The sequence below is a fragment of the Muntiacus reevesi genome, chromosome 1 (genome assembly GCF_963930625.1).
Source record: "Muntiacus reevesi chromosome 1, mMunRee1.1, whole genome shotgun sequence".
Classification (NCBI taxonomy): Eukaryota; Metazoa; Chordata; class Mammalia; order Artiodactyla; family Cervidae; genus Muntiacus; species Muntiacus reevesi.
In genome coordinates, this window is record NC_089249.1 from 63834183 (window position 1) to 63855345 (window position 21163).

General features: G+C 43.6%; 1 protein-coding gene across 4 annotated transcripts in view; it reads right to left on the reverse strand.

The window, feature by feature from the left end:
- The window catches only part of ILDR2 (immunoglobulin like domain containing receptor 2), a 68175-nt gene extending 47413 nt beyond the window's left edge, over positions 1-20762 (reverse strand). For all 4 annotated transcript variants that reach the window (XM_065946216.1, XM_065946198.1, XM_065946207.1 and 1 more), the window contains exons 1-2: positions 20658-20762; positions 414-746 (exon numbers count right to left, since the gene is read on the reverse strand). In XM_065946216.1, coding sequence (XP_065802288.1) covers positions 414-746; positions 20658-20703 — 379 coding nt within the window. In that variant the 5' untranslated portion in view covers positions 20704-20762. The remainder of the gene's footprint in view (positions 1-413; positions 747-20657) is intronic.
- Positions 20763-21163: the final 401 nt, after the last annotated feature.

The following is a 21163-nucleotide window of genomic DNA, read 5'->3' on the forward strand; positions in this document are numbered from 1 at the left end:
TGGACCTTCTCTTCTCCAAAGCTTTAGGGACCAGGAGAAAGAGTGGAACAGATGCAAAACTACCTGGGACTTGGGCTGTGCACCGACCTGGCTCTGCACTTAGACACATCATCCTTTTCCCAGCAGAGAACTTCTTAGGGAAGTTTACTTTCTGAGTCAACGGCAATAAAGGCTGGTGTCAGATGTAAAGTATTTGACTGAGAATGCTTTCACTAGAACCCACTTCAATTCAGGGCTGATAATAAATTTGTTATCAGACTAAAAGTCAAGCTCATGAAAGCTTCTTGATGCTATCATCTCCCATAAAATCAAAGTCTTGAGAGACTGAAAGGGTGCACTGCTGACATCCTCTTGCACCTGTGAAGAATGAAGCCAACCTCCCTCCCATTCCTTAAAAACAGAGGCATTTTTACCGTGAACAATCGTGATCTCTCTGCCCCTGTAGAAATCTCCCAGGGTCACAGTCGAGCCCTGTTTAGAAGCTACCACTCGAACAGTCCTCCTGCTGTCTAAGCAATCCAAGTAAGGGTCCCACTCCAGGTTTCTTTTACTGAGAGCCTGGGCCCGTGGAGATGACATGCCCAGGGACTCCCCCACGCGATCCTGGCAGTAGGACTTGAACTTCCACTGGACGACCGCCGGCTGGCGGGAGGACGTGGAGAAGTGGCAGTGCAACACGGCGGGCTGGAAGAGCATGGCCACCTTCCTCTTGTCGGGCACTGTGACCTGGAGGCCTTCAGCCGCGGCTGCAAGACAGAACGAAGACGTCCAAACAGCGTCTGGATCCTGGGCCTCCCCTCACACTACACAGGCATGCCCCTCTGCCTTACCTTCCTCACCTGTCCCTCACCTATCACAACGAGTAACACAATATCTACCTGGTTGCCCTGTCCAGAAACCTGCACTCATTCCTGATACCCAGTTGGTCACAAAGTCATGTCAACGTGACCTCTTAACATCTTTAATGTTTCCATCCCCCTCTTTAACCCCACTACCACTGCTTCCATGTATGTTCTCCTCATTTTTTGCCTATAATTTTGCAATAATCTCTTGTCTGGTCTCTCCACCTGCAGTTGCCCACATGCATCCATTCTCCTTGCTATAAGCTCAGGTTATCTTTCTTTTTTCTTTCTTTCTTTTTTTTTTTTTAGGTTATCTTTCTCTTTTTTTAATTTTATTTTATTTTTTTTTCCCCAGTGGGTTTTGTCATACATTGATATGAATCAGCCATAGAGTTACTTTCTAAATCTCCTTCTCAAAATCCTTCACTCATCCTCCATGGCCTTTAGAACAAAACCCAAAGTTCTCAGCAAGGCATTTAAGGTGCTTCATTGTCTAATTCCTCCTGAGCCTCACTTCTTGCAGCACCTCTGAGTATCAAGCTCAGAGGACACCAAACTAACAGTTTCCCTAAGTGGGATGTGCTATATCACACCTCTAGATCTTGGCACATAATGTTTCTTGTTTATGGAAAGCTTTTCCCTTGCTTATCTTCCTGGGAAACTCTTCCTCATCTTTTAAAACACAGTTCAAAGGCTTTTTGTCAAGCCTTCTCTGACCAGTCAATCTATTTATCACTTCCTCCTTTGTGCCATAGCGTCCCCAGCATTCTCCGCCAGACATTTACTATAACAATTTCGCAAGTTCTTATTTTCATGCCATCAGACTTGTCAGGTCAAGTAAGTAACATGTCTTATTTAGCTGTCCTGGCTCCGGAAGCCCATAGACACTATAAGCTATTTGATAAATGAGGACAATGAATCCAGGAAGTATGAATTTAGGAGGAAGTGACTTCCCTTCTAGCTGGTGACCAAGCAAAGAAGACAGAGATTAAGGGGGAAAGAAGGCTTTGAGAGAAATGGAGAATTTCAGATCAAAAGCAGTAGACCAAGTTCAAAAGCTTTGAAGGTGATCCAAAAAGAGGTAGGGGGAGACTAGAAAGCAGATGAGAAGTTTAAGTGGTTACAAAGATCAATTTGAAGCTTGGTGTCCAAGAAAGAGAGGGAAGTTGCTATGAATGAAAGCCCAGGGGAGTGTTTGAGAGGCAAAGGGCTTCTATGAACTCAATGGTAAGGTCTAGAAACTCCAGACAAAGAGAACATAACTTCTTCAGGTTACTGGGAGAGTTAAGAGTTTCTAGCTTGATCTAATTCTGCTTCGAAACAGAAGCAGAATCATGATGAGAAGCAAAAAAAAAAAAGGAATATGAATAGAAACATAGGATAAAGAGGTCCAGAGGTGAAACCAAGAGGCTGCCAAGCCACTTTCAGGTAGCTTGAGGCAGAGTTTTACCCTAGAATTGCAGGTGGACTTCAGAGGCAGAAGGACTAGTTTCCTATTGCCCATGGTCATGATGACATCCCACAAAGCAAACTCACTCTCACAACCTGAATATGCATTTATTCATGACTCTTTATAGGGTCATGAATAATAGCTTTATAGCTCGCTCAACAAGGGCAAGATACCATATTTGTACTCACTAGTGCCTCTCTTCCATAAAAGCACTGTGAAAACTAGGTTTTAATTCCTGTTAGGAAGAAAAGGTTTCTGCATCCTATGGAATTGGGAAGTGAATACAGCAGAGTATTTAAGATTTAGTGTTTGAACCTTAAGTGCTGGATAACTACTATAGAATAAATAAAGGAGTGGGCAAGTAAATGAATGAATGACTATTAATATGAAAATTTCTAGGAGTTCACATTTATGTTTAAATGACATTAACAGCATAGTATAGTAAAAGAGCATTGGAATCAAAGAGATAAGGCTTTGAATCTCATCTGGTTACACACTAATGGTAAGGCCTAAATGAAGTCTCTTAAGCAACCTTCACCTGTAAAATGAGCCTCATATTCCTTAACTCAACAGAGTTGTTAAACCTTATCTCTCTGGGTGCCTGCAGAGAGAGGACTCTTTAAGAGCACCTTGACCATGACCCATAGATAGTACATCTCAAATGAGAGCCCTCCCTTACCTTTCCTGCCTTTCCCCTTGACTCCCATTCAGAGTCTCTTGAATCTTGATGACCATTCATTACCAAAAGGTTTGAGTATAGCCAGATTACATAGATCAGTGCCATCAAGGGGAAGATAATTCCCATCTGGAAGCTCAAAAAAGAACCTCCTAGGCCCTGCTGCTTCCCTCCACCACCCCCAAATGCTGGTGTCACTGATTCTGTTCTTCCCAACTCACACATCTAGAATCTAGATGAGGAAAAGACTTGTGTGTGTGTGTGTGTATGTTTTTTTTACAGTTTCTCCTTGAATTCTATTGCATTAATTTTTAACCTTGTAATTCTTTAAATCCTTATTCACAGTCTGATTTTCCAGGTAACAAATGGGACAGGGAGGTGAAATGACTTCAGTGAGCAGTCGCTGAGGCTGGATGACCAATCACAGGTATCGACCAATCACAATGCTGGCTGTTGACCAACCACCTTTCTTCTCTGCTACCTATTCAGGCTCTATTTGGAAATGAAATATTTCCTAGCCCTTTCAGGATAAAGGAAACCAGCAAAGGAGGCAGGTGCAGCACAAAAAGTGTTGGGGGAAGGGTTAAGTATAGGGTTTTCTTCATTAAATGATTACTAAGAATAACCTCCTTCTCAGCTCTGTTTTCTGTTAATGAGATTAACCACTTGACCAAGCCATGGGACACCATTAATTATTATTTTTTAAAATCGTGGACTCCCTTAATTATTAACAGAGGTTAATCAACTCAGTTTATGTGTATGTTTCTTCTGACATACACATAAGCTCATTTTCCAAAGAATAAAGAATATGTTTTCAGAAACATTTGCCTCTTTATAGCATGATAGTTAAAGGCATGGATTTTAGAGCGAGTCCTCATTTAGAATCCAAGTCTTGCCACTTCCTAGCTGCATGACTTGCAGCAGATTACTCCTCTTAGGAATTTCGGTTTCCTTACTGCTAAAACCAGAATAATAGTAAGTGTTTTGTGGAGTTGTTTCAGGGTGAAATAAAGATTTTATCCTAAGCATTTAGGATAATACTAATGTAAAGTAAGCACTCAATAAATGTAGTTGTTGCTGCTGCTGTCAATAACAATCTGTGGACTTCTGTAAAGCCATATAACCGAGAGCTAGGTGAGCACAAAGGTGTGAGTTATAGGGCAGAATGGGCAGAAACTGCGAAGGAATAGTGATTGCAGACTGGGTAACTCGGTGTTGAACAATGACTGGATGCATAGCACAGTCGCATTCACACCTTCTAGCAGTTGGAAGCAGGGTACCGCTGAGTGTGTGTGCACACACACAGGCATTTCTACACATGCAGGGATAATGGAACTCCTGGGAATCTAAGCTAGGGATACATCTGGATAGCTGGAGAGGACAGAACTAGGAATTTCAAGGAAATGTCAGTTTATTGAACATTTTAGGACCAGAGTGAAGAGTTAGAAAGTTAAAGAAGTCAATCCCTGCATGAGCTCTAGAAGCTTCAAAACTGTAGGATAAACGCCACCCAGGTCCCAAGCCTGTCCTGGCCAACCCTGTCAGATATCCCATTTCCACTGGAGGGTGAGGCCGAGAACTGCTCTTCTGGCCCTAATCCTGGGCTCTGGGTGAGGGCTGCAATTCCCACACCCACTGAGCCACATGTCTTTCCCTCAGTCCATGTTTATAATAGGCTGTGTTTCCACCTGGCTTGCAATCCACTGGGGCCAAAACCTTGTCCTGAGATCCAGCCCTGCTTGCTTGGGGCCTGACATAGGGCCCTTCTCCTGAGGACTAGGTTTTGTTTCCAATATACTCACACATGACTGGTCTATATCTGTAAAGTTGCTATTCACTCAACTTCAAAAAACACCTCTCATGGCATCCCCACTCCTATCCCAGATCAGGCCCCTCAGAGTCATAGCAAGTCTGGATGAAGACCAAGACTGGCGGTCTCCTATGGACACTGAGGTTTAGGCCTGGGAACACTGCCTCTGACTCTAGTTCCCGAGAGATCTGCCTTGGGGCTAGGTTAGTGTCCTGAACTCGAGTCCCACCTCTTATAGATTTTTTTGTTTTTCTATGTCACCACCCGTCAGATGTCAAAAACCTAGTACTTCTTATGCTGGTCTATACAGGCTAATAAGAACATCTTTGAGTGCCAGGTAAATAAACTAAACCTTTTCAGCCATTTTGTAATGTTCACCTGTGCATCTGATCTAAGAAATCTTATTCTCCCATGTTTCTAACTACTAGTTATGTCTCAGACCCTCAGCTTCATGAAACCTCATCTGCGTGTTTAACAGATACTTCAAATTAGACAGGATTTCCCTGGTGGCGCAGACGGTAAAGCTTCTGCCTATAATGTGGGAAACCTGGGTTCAATCCCTGGGTTAGGAAGATCTCTTAGAGAAGAAAATGGCAACCCACTCCATTATTCTTGCCTGGAAAATTCCATGGACAGAGGAACTTGGTAGGCTACAGTCCATGGGGTCGCAAAGAGTAAGACGTGACTGAGCGACTTCAATTTCTTTATTCAAATTAAACACACATCACTTTCTCTTTTCCCACCTCAACTCTTGCTCATAGACTGGTCTTCCTTGTCTTTCTAGCTCTTTTGCCAGTACAGCCCTTGTTCTGTCACTGCAGATAAAATTAAAGCTTTGATCATTTCCTCTCTGTCTCTACCCACTTTCAGTTGTCATTAATTCCAAATCTTTCTCCAATCTGACTTTTCTCTATTCCTACAGTCATTCCCAGTGGGAATAAATCAGGTTTCTATTCCTCATACCAGGAAATAATTGTGAAAGAATTACTATATATTAGAAATTGTGTTATGTGTCATTCATGTAGTATCTCAATTCTCTCAAAAAATCCTATAAAGTAGATATTATCATTACATCCATTTTACAGATGAAGAAACTGACTCTCAGAGAATGTATGTATCTTGCCTAACACATGAGGGTTAGCAAGTGACAGATTTGAAGCTAGGCTTTTATTGTTGTTTAGTCACTAAGCTGTGTTTGACACTTTTGCAACACCATGGACTATAGCGTATGAGGCTCCTCTGGCCATGTGATTTCCCAGACAAGAATACTTGAGTAGGTTGCCATTTCCTTCTCCAGGGGATCTTCCCAACCCAGGGATCGAACCTGGATCTCGTGCATTGGCAGGCAGATTCTTTACCACTGAGCCACCAGAGAAGCCCCAAACCTAGACTGGACCCAAAGCTCTTACTAAAGTCCTCATTACCTTCTTGGTTTTATAATAGCCTCTTCAGTGGTCTCCCTACTTCCAGCCTGGTGCATTCCCCACATTTTCTATATCTAGAATATTCTTTCAGAAAAGACAGTCTCCTGCTTTAAGGCTCAAAAGATTCCCCATTCCTTCCAGGATAAGGTCCAAATGCCTTGACATGGCATGTAAGATTTTCTCCATGATTTGGCCCCACACTCGTTCCAGGCAGACTAAGAGGTTTTCCATTCTTTTATTATAAACATGTTATTCCCGAGTTTCTGGGAGGTGGACAGAGAGAAGCACTGAGTTTAGGGCATGCACATATATGAGAAGCAGATGCTGGCACAGTGGGAAGGCTGGGACTTGGAACCTGGGCACCGACACCAGAAAGGATTTGTGTTTTGAAGCTCTTACAAAGACATTTACAGAAGTATGGGAAGAATCCATGTTTCATGCTACAAAATAAAATAAGTATCCCCCAAAACTGGAAGGAGACTGCTTAGAGAAGACAGCAAAAGACAGAAAAAGAAGGTAAGTCAAGTAAGGGATCATACTATATAGAACATATCTGTAAAAATTAGGATTCCTGACCAAAAGAAGCACCAGATGATATACTGAAGATTGAAAATTATAGGTGGTTTTCTATATTTGCAAAAGAAGGAGTCATCATTCTTGGATCACCAGACCATTCTTCCAGTTTATACTGTGCCCTTGATCTTCAGGAAAACTGCCCTTGACTATCTAACTCAAATTCATTCAAAAACATGTTGTAAAATACAGTATTAAGTTCTGGGGAAATAAATTTAAAAGACCAGCTTCTGATCTTGAAAAATTCAATATAAACTTGGTTTCTAACTCTAAGGTCCCTGAGGGCAAGGACCAGGATTTGGTGGATTTCAGTTCAGTTCAGTCACTCAGTCGTGTCTGACTCTTTGCGACCCCGTGGACTGCAGCACGCCAGGCTTCCCTGTCCATCGCCAACTTCTGGAACTTACTCAAACTCATGTACACTGAGTCAGTGATGCCATCCAACCATCTCATCCTCTGTTGTCCCCTTTTCTTCCTGTCTTCAATCTTTCCCAGCATCACGGTCTTTTCCAATGAGTCAGTTCTTTGCATCTGTATTGGATGCAATACATTGGAGCAAGTATGCAAGTATTGGAGCTTCAGCTTCAACATCAGTCCTTCCAATGAATATTCAGGACTGATTTCCTTTAGGATGGACTGATTAAATCTCCTTGCAGTCCAGGGGACTCTCAAGAGTCTTCTCCAACACCACAGTTTAAAAGCATCAATTCTTCAGCGTTCAGCTTTCTCTATAGTCCAATTCTCACATCCATACATGGCTACTGGAAAAACCATAACCTTGACTAGATGGACCTTTGGTGGCAAAGTAATGTCTCTACTTTTTAATATGCTGTCTAGGTTGGTCATAACTCTCTTCTAAGGAGCAAGCATCTTTTAACTTCATGGCTGCAGTCACCATCTGCAGTGATTTTGGAGCCCCAAAAATAAAGTCTGTCACTGCTTCCACTGTTTCCCCATCTATTTGCCATGAAGTGATGGAACCAGATGCCATGATCTTAGCTTTCTGAATGTTGTGTTTTAAGCCAACTTTTTCACTCCCCTCTTTCACTTTCATCAAGAAGCTCTTTAGTTCTTCTTCACTTTCTGCCATAAGGGTGGTGTCATCTGCATATCTGAGGTTATTGATAGTTCTCCTGGCAATCTTAATTCCAGCTTGTCCTTCATCCAGGCCAGTGTTTCTCATGATGTACTCTGCATATAAGTTAAATAAACAGGGTGACAATATACAGCCTTGACGTACCCCTTTCCCTATTTGGAACCAGCCTGTTGTTCCGTATTCGCTTCTAGCTATTGCTTCCTGACCTGCATGCAGATTTCTCAAGAGGCAGGTCAAGTGGTCTGGTATTCCCATCTCTTTCAGAATTTTCCACAGTTCATTGTGATCCACACAGTCGAAGGCTTTGGCATAGTCAATAAAACAGTAGATGATGTTTTTCTGGAATTCTCTTGCTTTTTTGATGATCCAACAATGTTGGCAATTTGATCTCTGGTTCCTCTACCTTTTCTAAAACCAGCTTGGTGGATTTGGTTGACTCTGTATCCTCATTATACAGCAAGGCCATAAAATTGAGCTGAAGCTCACAAAATGTGGAATGAATCAAAGAATGAATGAAGAAATGAATAAGTGAATCCAAAGGGCCTTTCTCAGCAGGTGGTCCTCAGTGCAGAGAATGGATTCTGATCAATAACTAGAAAAGCTGCCTAAAAGTAGAGCGATGAGTGACAGCTCAGAGCAGCAGGCCCCATCTCAGCTAATCACCAGGGGTGCCTAGTTACCAGGCCCGGGAGGATCAGCCACAAGTATAGACAGTGCCTCCTTACATATGGCAAAATAAGCTCCTGCCCCAATTCTCATGTAAAAAAAAAGGATTCTATACATGAGGAATTGTGTTCTTGCAAGGATAACAAAAGCAGTATCTACAGCAATGCTGTTCTTATTTTAGCACTTTCTTTTTTTTCAAAGCAAGTCCCTTTTCCCCACTAGTTGTAAGCTATTCCTGCCAGCATTTTTGAAATGCAGATCTATAAACACAGCCCCATTTTAGAGAAGTAAAGATTGCTGCTGAAGATCATGGAAAATTATTACCACCACAGACCAGCATCTTTAGAAATTTTATATCAAGTTCATCCATCCTTTAACTCTTGAAGCCCTCAGAATTGCCCATTCACCAGCATATCTTGGCTTTCAGAACCCCGAGTTTTTCTTCATTCAATATGACAATACATATCTTCTTTTTCCTGACTTTAAGTTAGATCTTTAAGGAATCCATATTTTTGTCTTCACATTTTTAATACACTGTCCCAATTTCCTATGACATTGTTTTAGGAACAATTGATAGGCGGGTTTTCTAAGCGTAAGAGATGAATAATGAGTGCTGAAGCATCTCCTCTAGGTTTGGTCCACAGTGTGTCCATCCCTTAGTACTGTCAGCATGGAAAACAAAGTATTTTGGGAAATTCTGACCTACAGGCTCAATTTTTAAAGACGAAACACAACCTGAACCCTTTAACCACCAGAAATAGAAGCTATTCATCTTTTGATATAGTTGGGTTATATAATAAAAGAGGCTTTACCAAGAATCATAAACATTCCCTTAGTGCTTGCCTATTTTCTAAGCCTAGTTCTCCAGTTTGCTTATTGGTCCTACAGGTTAATCAATTTTCTTTCAATAAATTTCTTTCTGTCCAATTGGTTAAATTGAACAGAATCAGTTTCTCTTGTTTGCTACCACAGTACCTGATGGCTTGATCCATTTTAGGGTTAGGGTGACCAGATGTACTAGAGATTTCTTTTAAAAAATATTTTAAAAATATGACAACATTCTTTCATGTTTTCTCCCCAAGGGTCCTAAAAAGCATCAGTGTCTCCCCCTTTCTATCGGGCTAAAGTAAACACTGGTGTCGCCCTTGCTCAGGTGGGCATTGCTCATGGCCTACTTACTATTTGCTGCCTATAGCTCCGGCCCTTGTGCATGCAGAGCTTGCCATTCATTAAGCACATGTCCTGTGTGTCCCACTGAGCCTTGCCTTCCCACTCTCTGCCACCACTGTGCAAATGAAAGCCAGAAGCACATCTCCTTTCTATTTGATTTGCTCATCTTCCAGAGATCTGAAGCAAGCTCATGGGTAATGTCTAGCTGGCTTACATGCTGGTCCAGTGTGACTAAAGCAGTACTAAAAGAGGTCAGTCTACCCTGCACAGCCCAGGAACTGTGGAAGCAGTCCTGATTCAATCAGGTGGGTCAGACTCCTTGGATGGACCAGCCATGTGGGCAGAGAAAGCTCCTGTAAGAGAGCTCTTCTCCACTTTCATCAACTTGTCACCTGTATCTCCAGTTTAGATATCTTACCCAAGCTCCAGACCCAAATATATAACTTCTTTTTCCATCCGAATGTTACACAAGCACCCCAAACTCATCATTCTATAGATGGAGATGCTAACTGTCCACTTCTTTTAGAAACAGAACCTTCCAGGTTTTAATCTGGCCAGCCAAGACAGCCACATATTATATTTCCTAGCCTCCCTGGTAGCTAATTATGGTCACAGGACTAGATTCAGGACATAGGTGAGGAGGGGTGATGTATGTGATTTCCATGTCACCTCCCTAAAAACAAACTACTTGATCCTCTGTTTTCCTTGCTTCTACTAGCTGAAAAATACCTATCACTGGAGCAGTCTTGGGAGCCACATATGGGAACAGTAGACTCAGTCCCACTAGTTCTCTGTTATAGGAGAGAGAAAAAAACTATGTGAGTTTTAAACTATTACTAGGGTCTCTTTGTTATAGCATCTTAGGCTTACTCTAATATAATGCAAAAAACTGAACCTGTATCTCCCTCCCTTACATGTTCCTCCTCCTATATTAGTTCACATCCATAAATGGCATCCCAGCAATCCCAAGACAGGAACCTGGAGACATCTTTGATACTCCTGTCTTTCAACTTCCACATGCAACCAAGCCAGGATTACTGCCTCCATCTCTTGTCATTGTCTACTCCTGTCATCGTCACTGCACCACCGGCGCTCAGAATCTCATCATGTCTTCCCTCTCTTTCTGCAAGGGTCTTCTAGCTGGTTTTTGCTGCATGTCTGTCTATATCTAATCTACCCTCCACATTGAGGTTCAAATAATATTTCTAAAATGCACATCTGGTCATAGCACTCCTATGCTCTCATGCTTTCAAATACTCCCTGTAGGCGTTCAGAAATACAAGGACTCATTTTAGATGGGGGCACCCTCTTCCATGGGGCTTTCCTGGTGGCTCAGCTGGCAAAGAATCCGCCTGCAATACAGGAGATTCTAGTTCAATTCCTGGGTCACAAAGATTCCCTGGAGAAGGGACAGGCTACCCACTCACTTAAAAAAAAAAAAAACAAAACAACAACAACAAGTAAAATATTTGTACTTTTCAAAAAACATCATGTCCTCTTTTGATTCCTGGCTTTTGCACATGCTGTCTCCTCTGTAAATTTCCCTTCCCTCAATCCCACTCTTCCTCTAGTAGTACCTACTTATCTTTCCTGACTTCCTCAGCTATCACTTCCTATAAAAGCTTCTTCTTGCTCTTACTGCAGTCATGGTACCCTAGAGAATCACATCATCTTGTCTAAGAATTTCCTATTTAGTCATCTGTCTTGGCCATTATTAATAACAACAAGCTCTCTCCTGAAGGCTTTTAAATACTGCTACCTAGTAGGTACTCAACACATTCAGTTGAATGATTTAAGCCAGTTGACAGATTGGATTATTTGTTCCCAGGTAGTTTTCTCTCTTCACTCTTACATTGTTCCCTGTAGGCGGAGTACACTTACCATTCCATAGACTATGGCTTGGCCAGGTGAGACGTTTGGCCAATGCAATGTGAGTACATGTGCCGTAAGACTTGTCCAAGCAGAAGCTTAAAAGGCATTTGTGTCATTTGGCTCTGTACCCTCTCCCTACCAGCCATGAGTCCTCCACCAGGAGAAGAGCATGCCCACACTGTGGCTGCTCCTTCATCCTGGGTCTTGGAATAAGACGTCTGGAAATGAGCCAAGTTCACCAATTCTAGCCAATTCACAGTTGATCTGGAGCTGACTGCAGCTCTCATATAATATGAACAACTAAATGTTTGGTGTTGTGAGCTATTGAGATTATGAGGTTGGTTATTGCTACATCAAAATGCTGACTAATATTCCTATTTGGGGCCCATAAAAAGCATTGAGAGCATAACATGTGTCAAATACTGTGCTAGGAATTGTACATCATTTCATTTTAATGATCACAACAACCCTACAAGGTAAGTTAGCTTTCCCATTTTAAAACTAAATAAAATAAGGTAAACTATTAATTTAATATTTAAATCCAAGTCAGTTTGAGCCTTATCCCTCTCTCCCAACTGCCTCCTGATGAGCCCAGGGCAAGGGAGGAGTGATGATGCAGGATTCCAGCTGAATGTGAAGGTTCTACTCCTAATTTAGAGCAGTACTTCCTGCAGGGCTTCAGCCGCTGGAGGAGAAAGGGAAGCAGCATGTTCTGAGTTCCTCCTTGTTTCTTGGCCCATAAAGAACTCTAGTCATCCAAGATGCCGTCTTTCATTTCCAGCAAGCAGAAGCTATCTTAAAGACCAAGATTTTAAACCTACATATGCTCCCTCTTGTGTGGCTCCTGGACGCACAGCGCCATCCGCTAGTCCCAGATGGGCTCTGACATGCCAGCAGCCTCTGCTGTCACAGGGTCACATCAGATGCTCTCCTGTGCCTCACTGGGGCACTCCTCATTCACTCCTTTCCTGTGGATTTTAGGATTTAATTAGAAATACTAAATGCTATTCTTTACCACTTTTCCCTGTAATATTTCCCCGAGTGCTGTGAATTCTGAGCCTCATTACCCAATGCCCTATGGCAGATAGCCACGCTGTACTGTTGTTAGTCTCCAAGTCGTGTCTGACTCTTCTATGACCCCATGGACAATAGCCCACCAGGCTCCTCTGTCCATGGAATTTCCCAGGCAAGAATACCGGAGTGGGCTGCCATTTCCTCCTCCAGGGGATCTTTCCAACCCAGGGATCAAATGTGTGACCTCCTGCTTGGCAGGTGGATCCTTTATCACTGCACCATCAGGGAAGCCCAGACACCTGGATTTGTTCCCTTAAATCAGGAGTTCTAGTTTCACCCACACTAACTAGAAAATGTTTCCCTTGGATTCAGGCATTTGAACAACCAAGTCATATGTAAGTCAGTGACATTATTTCTTATTTTTAATCAATAAGATACAATGGACTTAGACAAGTCATTTACTTCCTCTGAGCCTTGTTCTTCTTATGTATAGGTAGATAGTAACCAGCCTTACTTAGAAGGATCAAAAGAGATTTTAAAAGTCATAAAACACATTAAAAAAGTATTGCGAGCGTGCTCAGACACGTCTGACTCTTTGCAACCCAATGGACTGTAGCCTTCAAGGTTCCTTTGTCCATGGAATTTTCCAGGCAAGAAAACTGGAGTGGGTTGCCATTTCTTACTCCAGGGGATCTTCCCGAGCCAGGGACTGAACCAGTGTCTCTTGCATCTCCTGCATTGGCAGGCAGATTCTTTACCACTCACAAAACTAGAAAAGCATTATAGTTTCTAAATAAGCAAGAGCAACAATTAGATTGTACCTTTTTTTTATAATTCCTAATTGGGGGAAAGTCATCATAAGAGCTAAAATAATTGGAAGGAGTAAAGAGGTGAGTGTGTCCTGGAACAAAAAGTTGAGACCAGAAGGGACATTTGAGGGCCACGTTGGCTAGAGCAGGAATCATCCCACCTGACCCAAAGCACCTGACTCACTTCAACAGTTCCCAATATAACAACATTTAATTGTTTAGAGTTGATCCTATCCTGTCCACCAGGCACTGGGTTCTATTCGTTCCTCTGAAAATGCTAACAAGGGCTCTCCCTTCCCAGCTGCTGTTCTTCATTCCAATCGTTAGTGGTCAGAGAAAGGCTGAAGATAACTGGGGCTCCTTCTGTGGCTCCTCACTGAGGACCTTCTGTTTGTTTGTTCAGTTGCTAAGTTGAGTTTGATTCCCTGTAATCCAGTGAACACCAGGCTCCCCTGTCCTTCACTATCTCCCAGAGTTTGCTCAAATTCATACCCATTGAGTCAACGATGCTTTCTAATCATCTCATCCTCTGCCACCCCCTTCTCCATTTGCCTTAAATCGTTCCCAGCATCAGGTTCTTTTCCAATGAGTTGTCTCTTCGCCTCAGGAAGCCAATATATTGGAACTTCAGTTTCAGTCCTTCCAATGAATATTCAGGGTTGATTTCCTTTAGGATTGACTGGTTTGATCTCTGTGCTGTCCATGGGACTCTCAAGAGTCTTCTCCAGCACTACAGTTCGAAAGCATTGATTCTTTGGCACTCAGCCTTCTTTATGATCCTACTCTCACATCCATACATGACTACTGGAAAAACCATAGCTTTGACTAGATGCACCTTTGTCAGCGAAGTGATGTCTCTGCTTTTTAATATGCTATGTAGGTTTGTCATAGTTTTCCTTCCAAGGAGCGTGCATCTTTTAATTTCATGACTGCAATTACCATCAGTAGTGATTTTGGAGCTCAAAAAAAAAAAAAAAAATCTGTCACTGCTTCCACTTTTTCCCCTCCTATTTGCCATGAAGTGTTGGGACTGGATTCCATGTTCTTAGTGTTTTGAATGTTGAATTTTAAGTCAGCTTTTTTACTCCCCTCTTTAACCCTCAAGAAGAGGATCTTAAGTTTCTCTTTACTTTCTGCCATTAGAGGGGTATCATCTGCATATCTGAGGTTGTTGACATTTCTCTCAACAATCATTCCAGGTTCCTTTGCAATATTGCTATTTACAGCATCGGACTTTACTTTCTCCTCCAGGCAAATCCAAAACTGAGTGCCATTTCTGCTTTGGCTGAACCACTTCATTCTTTCTGGAGATATTAGTAACTGCCCTCTGCTCTTACCCAGTAGCATACTGAATGCCTTCTGGCCTGAGGGGCTCATTGTTTGGTGTCATATCTTTTTGCCTTTTTATACTGTTCATGGGATTCTCACAGCAAGAATCCTGGAGTGATTTGTCATTCCCTCTTCCAGTGGATCCCGTTTTGTCAGAACTCTCCACTATGACCTGTCTGTCTTGGGTGGCCCCGCACAGCATCAGCTCATAGCTTCACTGACTTATGCAAGTCCCTTCGTCATGACAAGGCTGTGATCCATGAAGGGGCACTGAGGGCTCTGTAAATCTGATTTCCAACTCATCAAAATTAAAGAGAGAAAAGTTCTGTACCAGAGAATCTTAGAGCTGAAAGACATGACCTCATTCAAAAGATTATAATACTAAGACAACATTGTAAAGCAATTATCCTCCAATTAAAGATAAAATAATAAAAAGAAATGGATTTTTAGAAGATAATAATATATACAATCCCATGTTCACTGCTACTTTATTTATAGTAGCCAATAGTCAAGATATGGAAACAACCTAAGTGTCTGTCATTTAATAAATAGATAAAAAGATGCCATACTATATATTTATATATGTGTGTGTATAATCGACATTTATATCCATGCACACACAATGGAATATTATTCAGCCATAAAATAGAATGAAATCTTACCATTTGTGACAACATGGATGGACCTTGAGATCATTACGTTAAGTGAAATCAATCAGAAAGACAAATACTGTATGAAGTCACTTAAATGTGTAATCTTTAAAAACAAAAACAAAAAACCAAGCCCATGATATAGAGAACAGATTGGTGGTTGCCAGAGGTGGGGGCTGGGTGAAGGGGGTCAAAGGGTACAAACTTCTAGTTTATAACTAAGTCCTGAGTATATAATGCACAGATTTCTTTTTCTTGGGCTTCAAAATCACTGCAGATGGTAACTGCAGCCACGAAATTAAAAGACAATTGCTCCTTAGAAAAAAATCTATGACAAATCTAGACAGCATACTAAAAAGCAGAGACATCACTTTGCTGACAAAGTCCATAAAATGAAAGCTATAGTTTCTCCAGTAGTCATGTACAGATGTGAGAGTAGGACTATAAAGAAGGCTGAGCACCAAATATAGATGCTTTTGAATTGTGGTGCTGGAGAAGACTCTTGAGAGTTCCTTGGAGGGCAAAGAGAACAAACCAGTCAATCCAAAAGGAAATCAACCCTGAATATTCACTGGAATGACTGATGTTGAAGCTGAAGTTTCAACACTTTGGCCACCTGATGCAAAGAGCGAATTCACTGGAAAAGACCCTGATACTGAGGGCAGGAAAGACAGAGAATGAGATGGTGGGGTGGCATCACCAAATCAATGGACATGAGTTTGAGCAAACTCCGGGAGATAGTGAAAGACAGGGAAGCCCGGCGTGCTGCAGTCCAAACCAATATAATGCACACCCTGGTGACTAAAGTAAAATAATACTATGTTGCATATTTGAAAGTTGCTAACAGAATAAATGCTGAAAGCTATCACAAGAAAAAAATTGTAACTGTATAAGATGATGGATGTTAACTAAACTTATTGTGGTGATCATTTCATAACATATAGAAATATGGAATCTTGTTGTACACTTGAAACTAATGTTATATGTCAATTATATCTCAATGAAATAATAAAATTACATACCAAAAGAAAAAAAAAAACCAGATTATAAGACCCAGATCCCATGGATATACAGTTAATCTGTGGAGATGGGATTGGAATCCAGTCCTCAAATCCTAGGTTAGAGTTCTTTCCACTAACCAAGTCCTGGTACTAACACTATAAGCACTAGGTACTTTCACTAAGACTATAGTATAGTACTAGCATGGAGTTACAGCAGGACTACTAGAACTAATACCCAAGTCTGTATAAGCTAGACACTCAGCAGAATCATGAGTCTAAAATCTAAGGTGTAAATGGGATACGAAACAAGCCCCCTTTCCTAGTCCAGAGAAAAGCATCCAGGCTCATGGTAGGAAGTGGAGAGAGTTGTAATAAAGTGCTGAAAGATGCTCCAGTACAAAAAAGATCTCTTCTATGGGGAAAAATGAACAGAGGAGGGAAGGGAGTTGAAAGGATGGAAAAAGGAGATAATGGAAGTTGAGGTAACAGTTCAGTTCAGTTGCTCAGTCGTGTCCAACTCTGTGACCACATGGACTGCAGCACACCAGCTGCTGAGGTGTCAGCAATCTTTAAAAGGGTGCTCAGGGCTGGTGCCCTGGGATGACCCAGAGGGATGGGATGGGGAGGGAGGTGGGAGGGGAGTTCAGGATGGGGAACACATGTACACCCATGGAGGACTCAAGTCAATGTATGGCAAAACCAATACAATGTTAAAAAATTATAAAAAAAAAAAAAAGAGAAAAAATATATATTATCAATACAAAAAAAAAGAAAGAAACCCCTGCCTCTCTAGGACTAATAACATTTTAATTCTCCATACGCAAGCCCATTCTCATACTACCTGAATGCAAACAAACCAGGTAACAACCCTTCCTGGATACTTCCCTTCCTGCTGTATGTAGCACCCACAACACTTGGTGCATATCTCCATGGTCGCCTTTGCAAGTGGTACTCCCTAACTGTTCAGTTCCCTCACTGAGGTCACCACCACCACACTGTAAGTTGCTGGAATGCACGACTGTCGTACACAATGCACAATGCCTGGATGTGACAGTAACTCAGCAGCTGACCGTGCATGAGTAAACATGTTAACTCAGCCATCACCTCTTCCAGGAGCTGGTTTCCGAGTTGCCCGACTCCCACCCCAGGTTTGAGGTGGGTGTGCCTCATCTACGCCCTAACAGCCCCTGTGTGGCTCTCATGGCTCTCATTGTAGGACTTTTTACCTCCATATCAAAATTATCTGAAAACTCATTTGAGTCACTGATTAGACTGACCACTCTTCAGGGGCAAAGACTATGTCTTTTCTCTCTGTATTCTCAGCACCTATCAAAATACTTAGAAACCGCAGGTATTTGGTACATGCCTGGAGAATGGATGAATAAATGAATCAATACCACCAAAAAGGTGCCAAAAGAAATGCTAATAGAATAAGCACTCTTTATCACAAAGAGACCCAAAAGAGTTTCCAGGAAAATGCACTGCCTGCTCCTGGAGTATGTTCCCAGAGTGTCACCACGGTTCTGGCGTTTCTCACAGCTGCTGCTGCCAGAAAGGTTGAAATGCCACCCATATTCAGGAACAAAGACATAGTGAACCCTCAAGTCTTATTGCTAGATGGCACCTGTTGCTAAAATAGCAGCTGGTAAGCATTTTATTTTGTGCAAAACAACAAGGACAATAACAACAACAAAATAGTCTATTGCAAGAAGCTCCCTCACACTGACAATGGGAAATCAGGAGGCTAAATATACAGCAGAAAGAAATACAGAATTTTTGCATTGAAAGACGAGGAAGAAGCTGCTAGAGCCTGAGGGAAAAAAACCTGACGTGTTGATTAGTAATTGCTCAGACTGCATTAAAACAGAGAAACTGGTGGTGGTGGTGGTGGTGGTGGGGAGGGTGGATGGGAGGAGAGTAGGAGAAAAGGGGAGAAGTGAAAAGCGGGAGGAGAGAGAAAGGGAGGGAGGGGGAGAATGAATGTGTTTTTTTCCCCTCTGGTTCTCTGACTCATTTTTAATCTGTCCTTTCCTTTTTCCCTCCCTTTCCACCACCCCCTCAAGAGAAAATTCATTGATTGGGCTGGACTGAAATGTCTTACCTTTCCTCTCCTGGTTGCTCTGTGAACGAAGAGTCTGAATCCATCTCATCCTTGACTGCTCCTCTCTCCTCCCCTCCCCTCCCCAGCCGCCATTGTTAGCTCCTGCACTTGGCTGAGACTGAAAGGCTTGTCCACCGGGGGATGAAAGGGAAGCGGAAGCTAGGACCAGGGGGTGCCAGTGGGAGATCAGTGGGATCTCCGGAGCCACCTCACTTGCAGAGCCTGGAAGTTCTGGCCCTCTGACAGCTGGGATGGCCCTGATAACCTGTTGCCTGTTTCCAGGCAGAAGCAATCTCTCCAAGTGCCGATGGGAGAAGAACGGGCCCGGGGCTCGAGAGAACTGGGTTCTGGCACCTGCTCCAACACAAACTTGCTGTGTAAATATTGCTTTTCTGGGTCTCCATTTGTAAAAATTGAGAGGACTAAACTAGACTGTTCCTTCCAGGGACCATTACATTAAAAAGCTTTCAGCCCTCTAGCGTGGGCTATACCTTCCCCTTCTGCCCATGCCTTACAAGTCCTTAGAGAGCTTTTCTAGGGTACACCCCGGGGTGTCTAGAAGAGCATCTCTGAATCAAGGACCCCTCCACAGATGCCTAGCGGACTTTAGGGAGGTGATAGAGGTTCAAGGCCAAAGTTCCCCTCAAATACGATAACTGAGAAGCAGAGGCAAATTAAGGACATTCAGAATCAGTAAGGGTAGAAGTGGAAGGCACTGGGAGGCCAGAGGAGTGGGGAGGCATGGATCAGCCAAACCCTGAAATTAGAGATGATTCAGATTTGAATAATGTGGGAGGGATGAACTCAGAGCAGCCAAGAGAAGTGGCTAACTCTGCTAAAGGCTCCCCCAAACCTAAACCTAGCAGGGGGCAAGAGCCAGTGTTAGGGACCCTTCATTAGGAATAGAAAAAAAACTGAGGTAATCTATAATCTTACTCTGAAACTAAGGGAAATAGTGGTTTTGTCTTTCTTCTTAACTGTATTATTGACCCTCTTTCAATCACTTGCCTTAGATTTTTAATCTTGTTCCTCTTTTCCTGCTGACTTGATTTTTCCCAGTCTTCAATGCCCCGAGAGGGGACACAACTTTATTTTGGGTGCTATTTTATATTTTCTCTCTTGCCCTTCACTGCCCCCTCTTGTCCTCACCTTTCTGCTCCATCACCTGGTTTCCAGTTTGCTTTGAATTGTTGCCTCAGACCCAGCCTCCGACTATCCAAGCCTTCCTAACCCCTCCATCCCCAGGCAGGGCTGCCCACCCTGCCTGGCCACCTGTCTCTCAACCTCCCAGATCATCCTGTGGGAACACACGTTTGGAACTCGAGCCTTTCCAGATCCCAGGAGGGTGACAAGAAAGTTCACCAAAAGGGAGGGGGAAATACGGAGGTCCAAGCTCGAGGAAGTGACTCTAATGCTAAAGAGGAACCTTACCTTCTGAATATCTCTGCAAATTATCTTTATTAGGAGGCGTTCCCACTTGTTTATCGGAGGAAGGCTCTTCTCCTCTATGCAACCACTCCCCAAATGATACCAAATGAGTGAGCGCAAGGCCCTCAACTCCACAACCAATCAAGCCTCCATCCCAGTCTCCTTCCTCATTCCAGCTCCCCTGCACCCCTGGGGCTCCGGGTTCTCCAGGGAAGGAATCAAGGAGACACTCGTGGACCTCCAACCTCCAGAAAACTAGTTCTCTTAATTAATCAGTCTCCCCTGAGCTTTCATTTTTTTTCCCAACCAGGTTTTCCCCAGGACTCACATTATACAAACTCCGGATAAGACTGGGGAGAACCGTGGAATGGAAAGGGAAATGCACATTGGCAAGAACAATCTCATATCTCCAATGAGTCAAAACACCTGCATCTCTGGCCGGCTCACTTGATTATCGGGCTTCTCTCGGCCTCCCCCATCATTCTAATACACACACACACACACACACACAGACCCAGACACACACACACAGACACACACACACTCGGGCTTCTCTCGGCCTCCCCCATCATTCTAACACACACACACACACACACACAGCCCCCTCCCCCACTTACCACCATTCTGCTAAGCAGCTTTAAACACAGTCTGGGGGGAACTGGGGATGGGGTGGGGAGGAGGGTGAGAACTGTACCAGTACCGGAATACATGTCAAGTTATCCGTCTCGGTTGAAAATGTCTCTTACCTGTTAGCCAGAGGAGAGCAACCCAAGCCATCACGACTCTGTCCATTTCCCCCAACTTCCCATCCAGATTAAGGAGTGAGGGAAGTAGGAAGCGGCAGAGATGGAGGATCTATGTAACCGAGTGGCGGAGGCGGCGGCGGAGCCGCGGCGCCGGCTGCGAGCGAGGCCCCGGCGTCCCTGGGTGCAGCCACCCGCCGGCCCGGCAGCGCAGGCGGGGCCCCGGGCCGACAGCGCCGCAGGCTGCACGCGCGTTGCCGCGGGCTCCCGGAGTCCGCCCCGCGCTCGGCGGCGCCTTCCCAGCCCGCTAGCGCACCCGCACGCTCAGGCAGCGCAGCCCGCCGAGTGCCTTCCCGCCGCAGCGCACGCCGCGCGGGGGAGCTCAGCCGCCGGCCCCCCGCCCCGCCGCCCGCCGCCCCCCGCCCCGGGCCTGCCAAAGTTTCTCCGTCACGTGCACGCCCCTGCGGCCGGGAGGTCAGGGCCGAGAGACAAAGTCCAAGGGGGAGAAG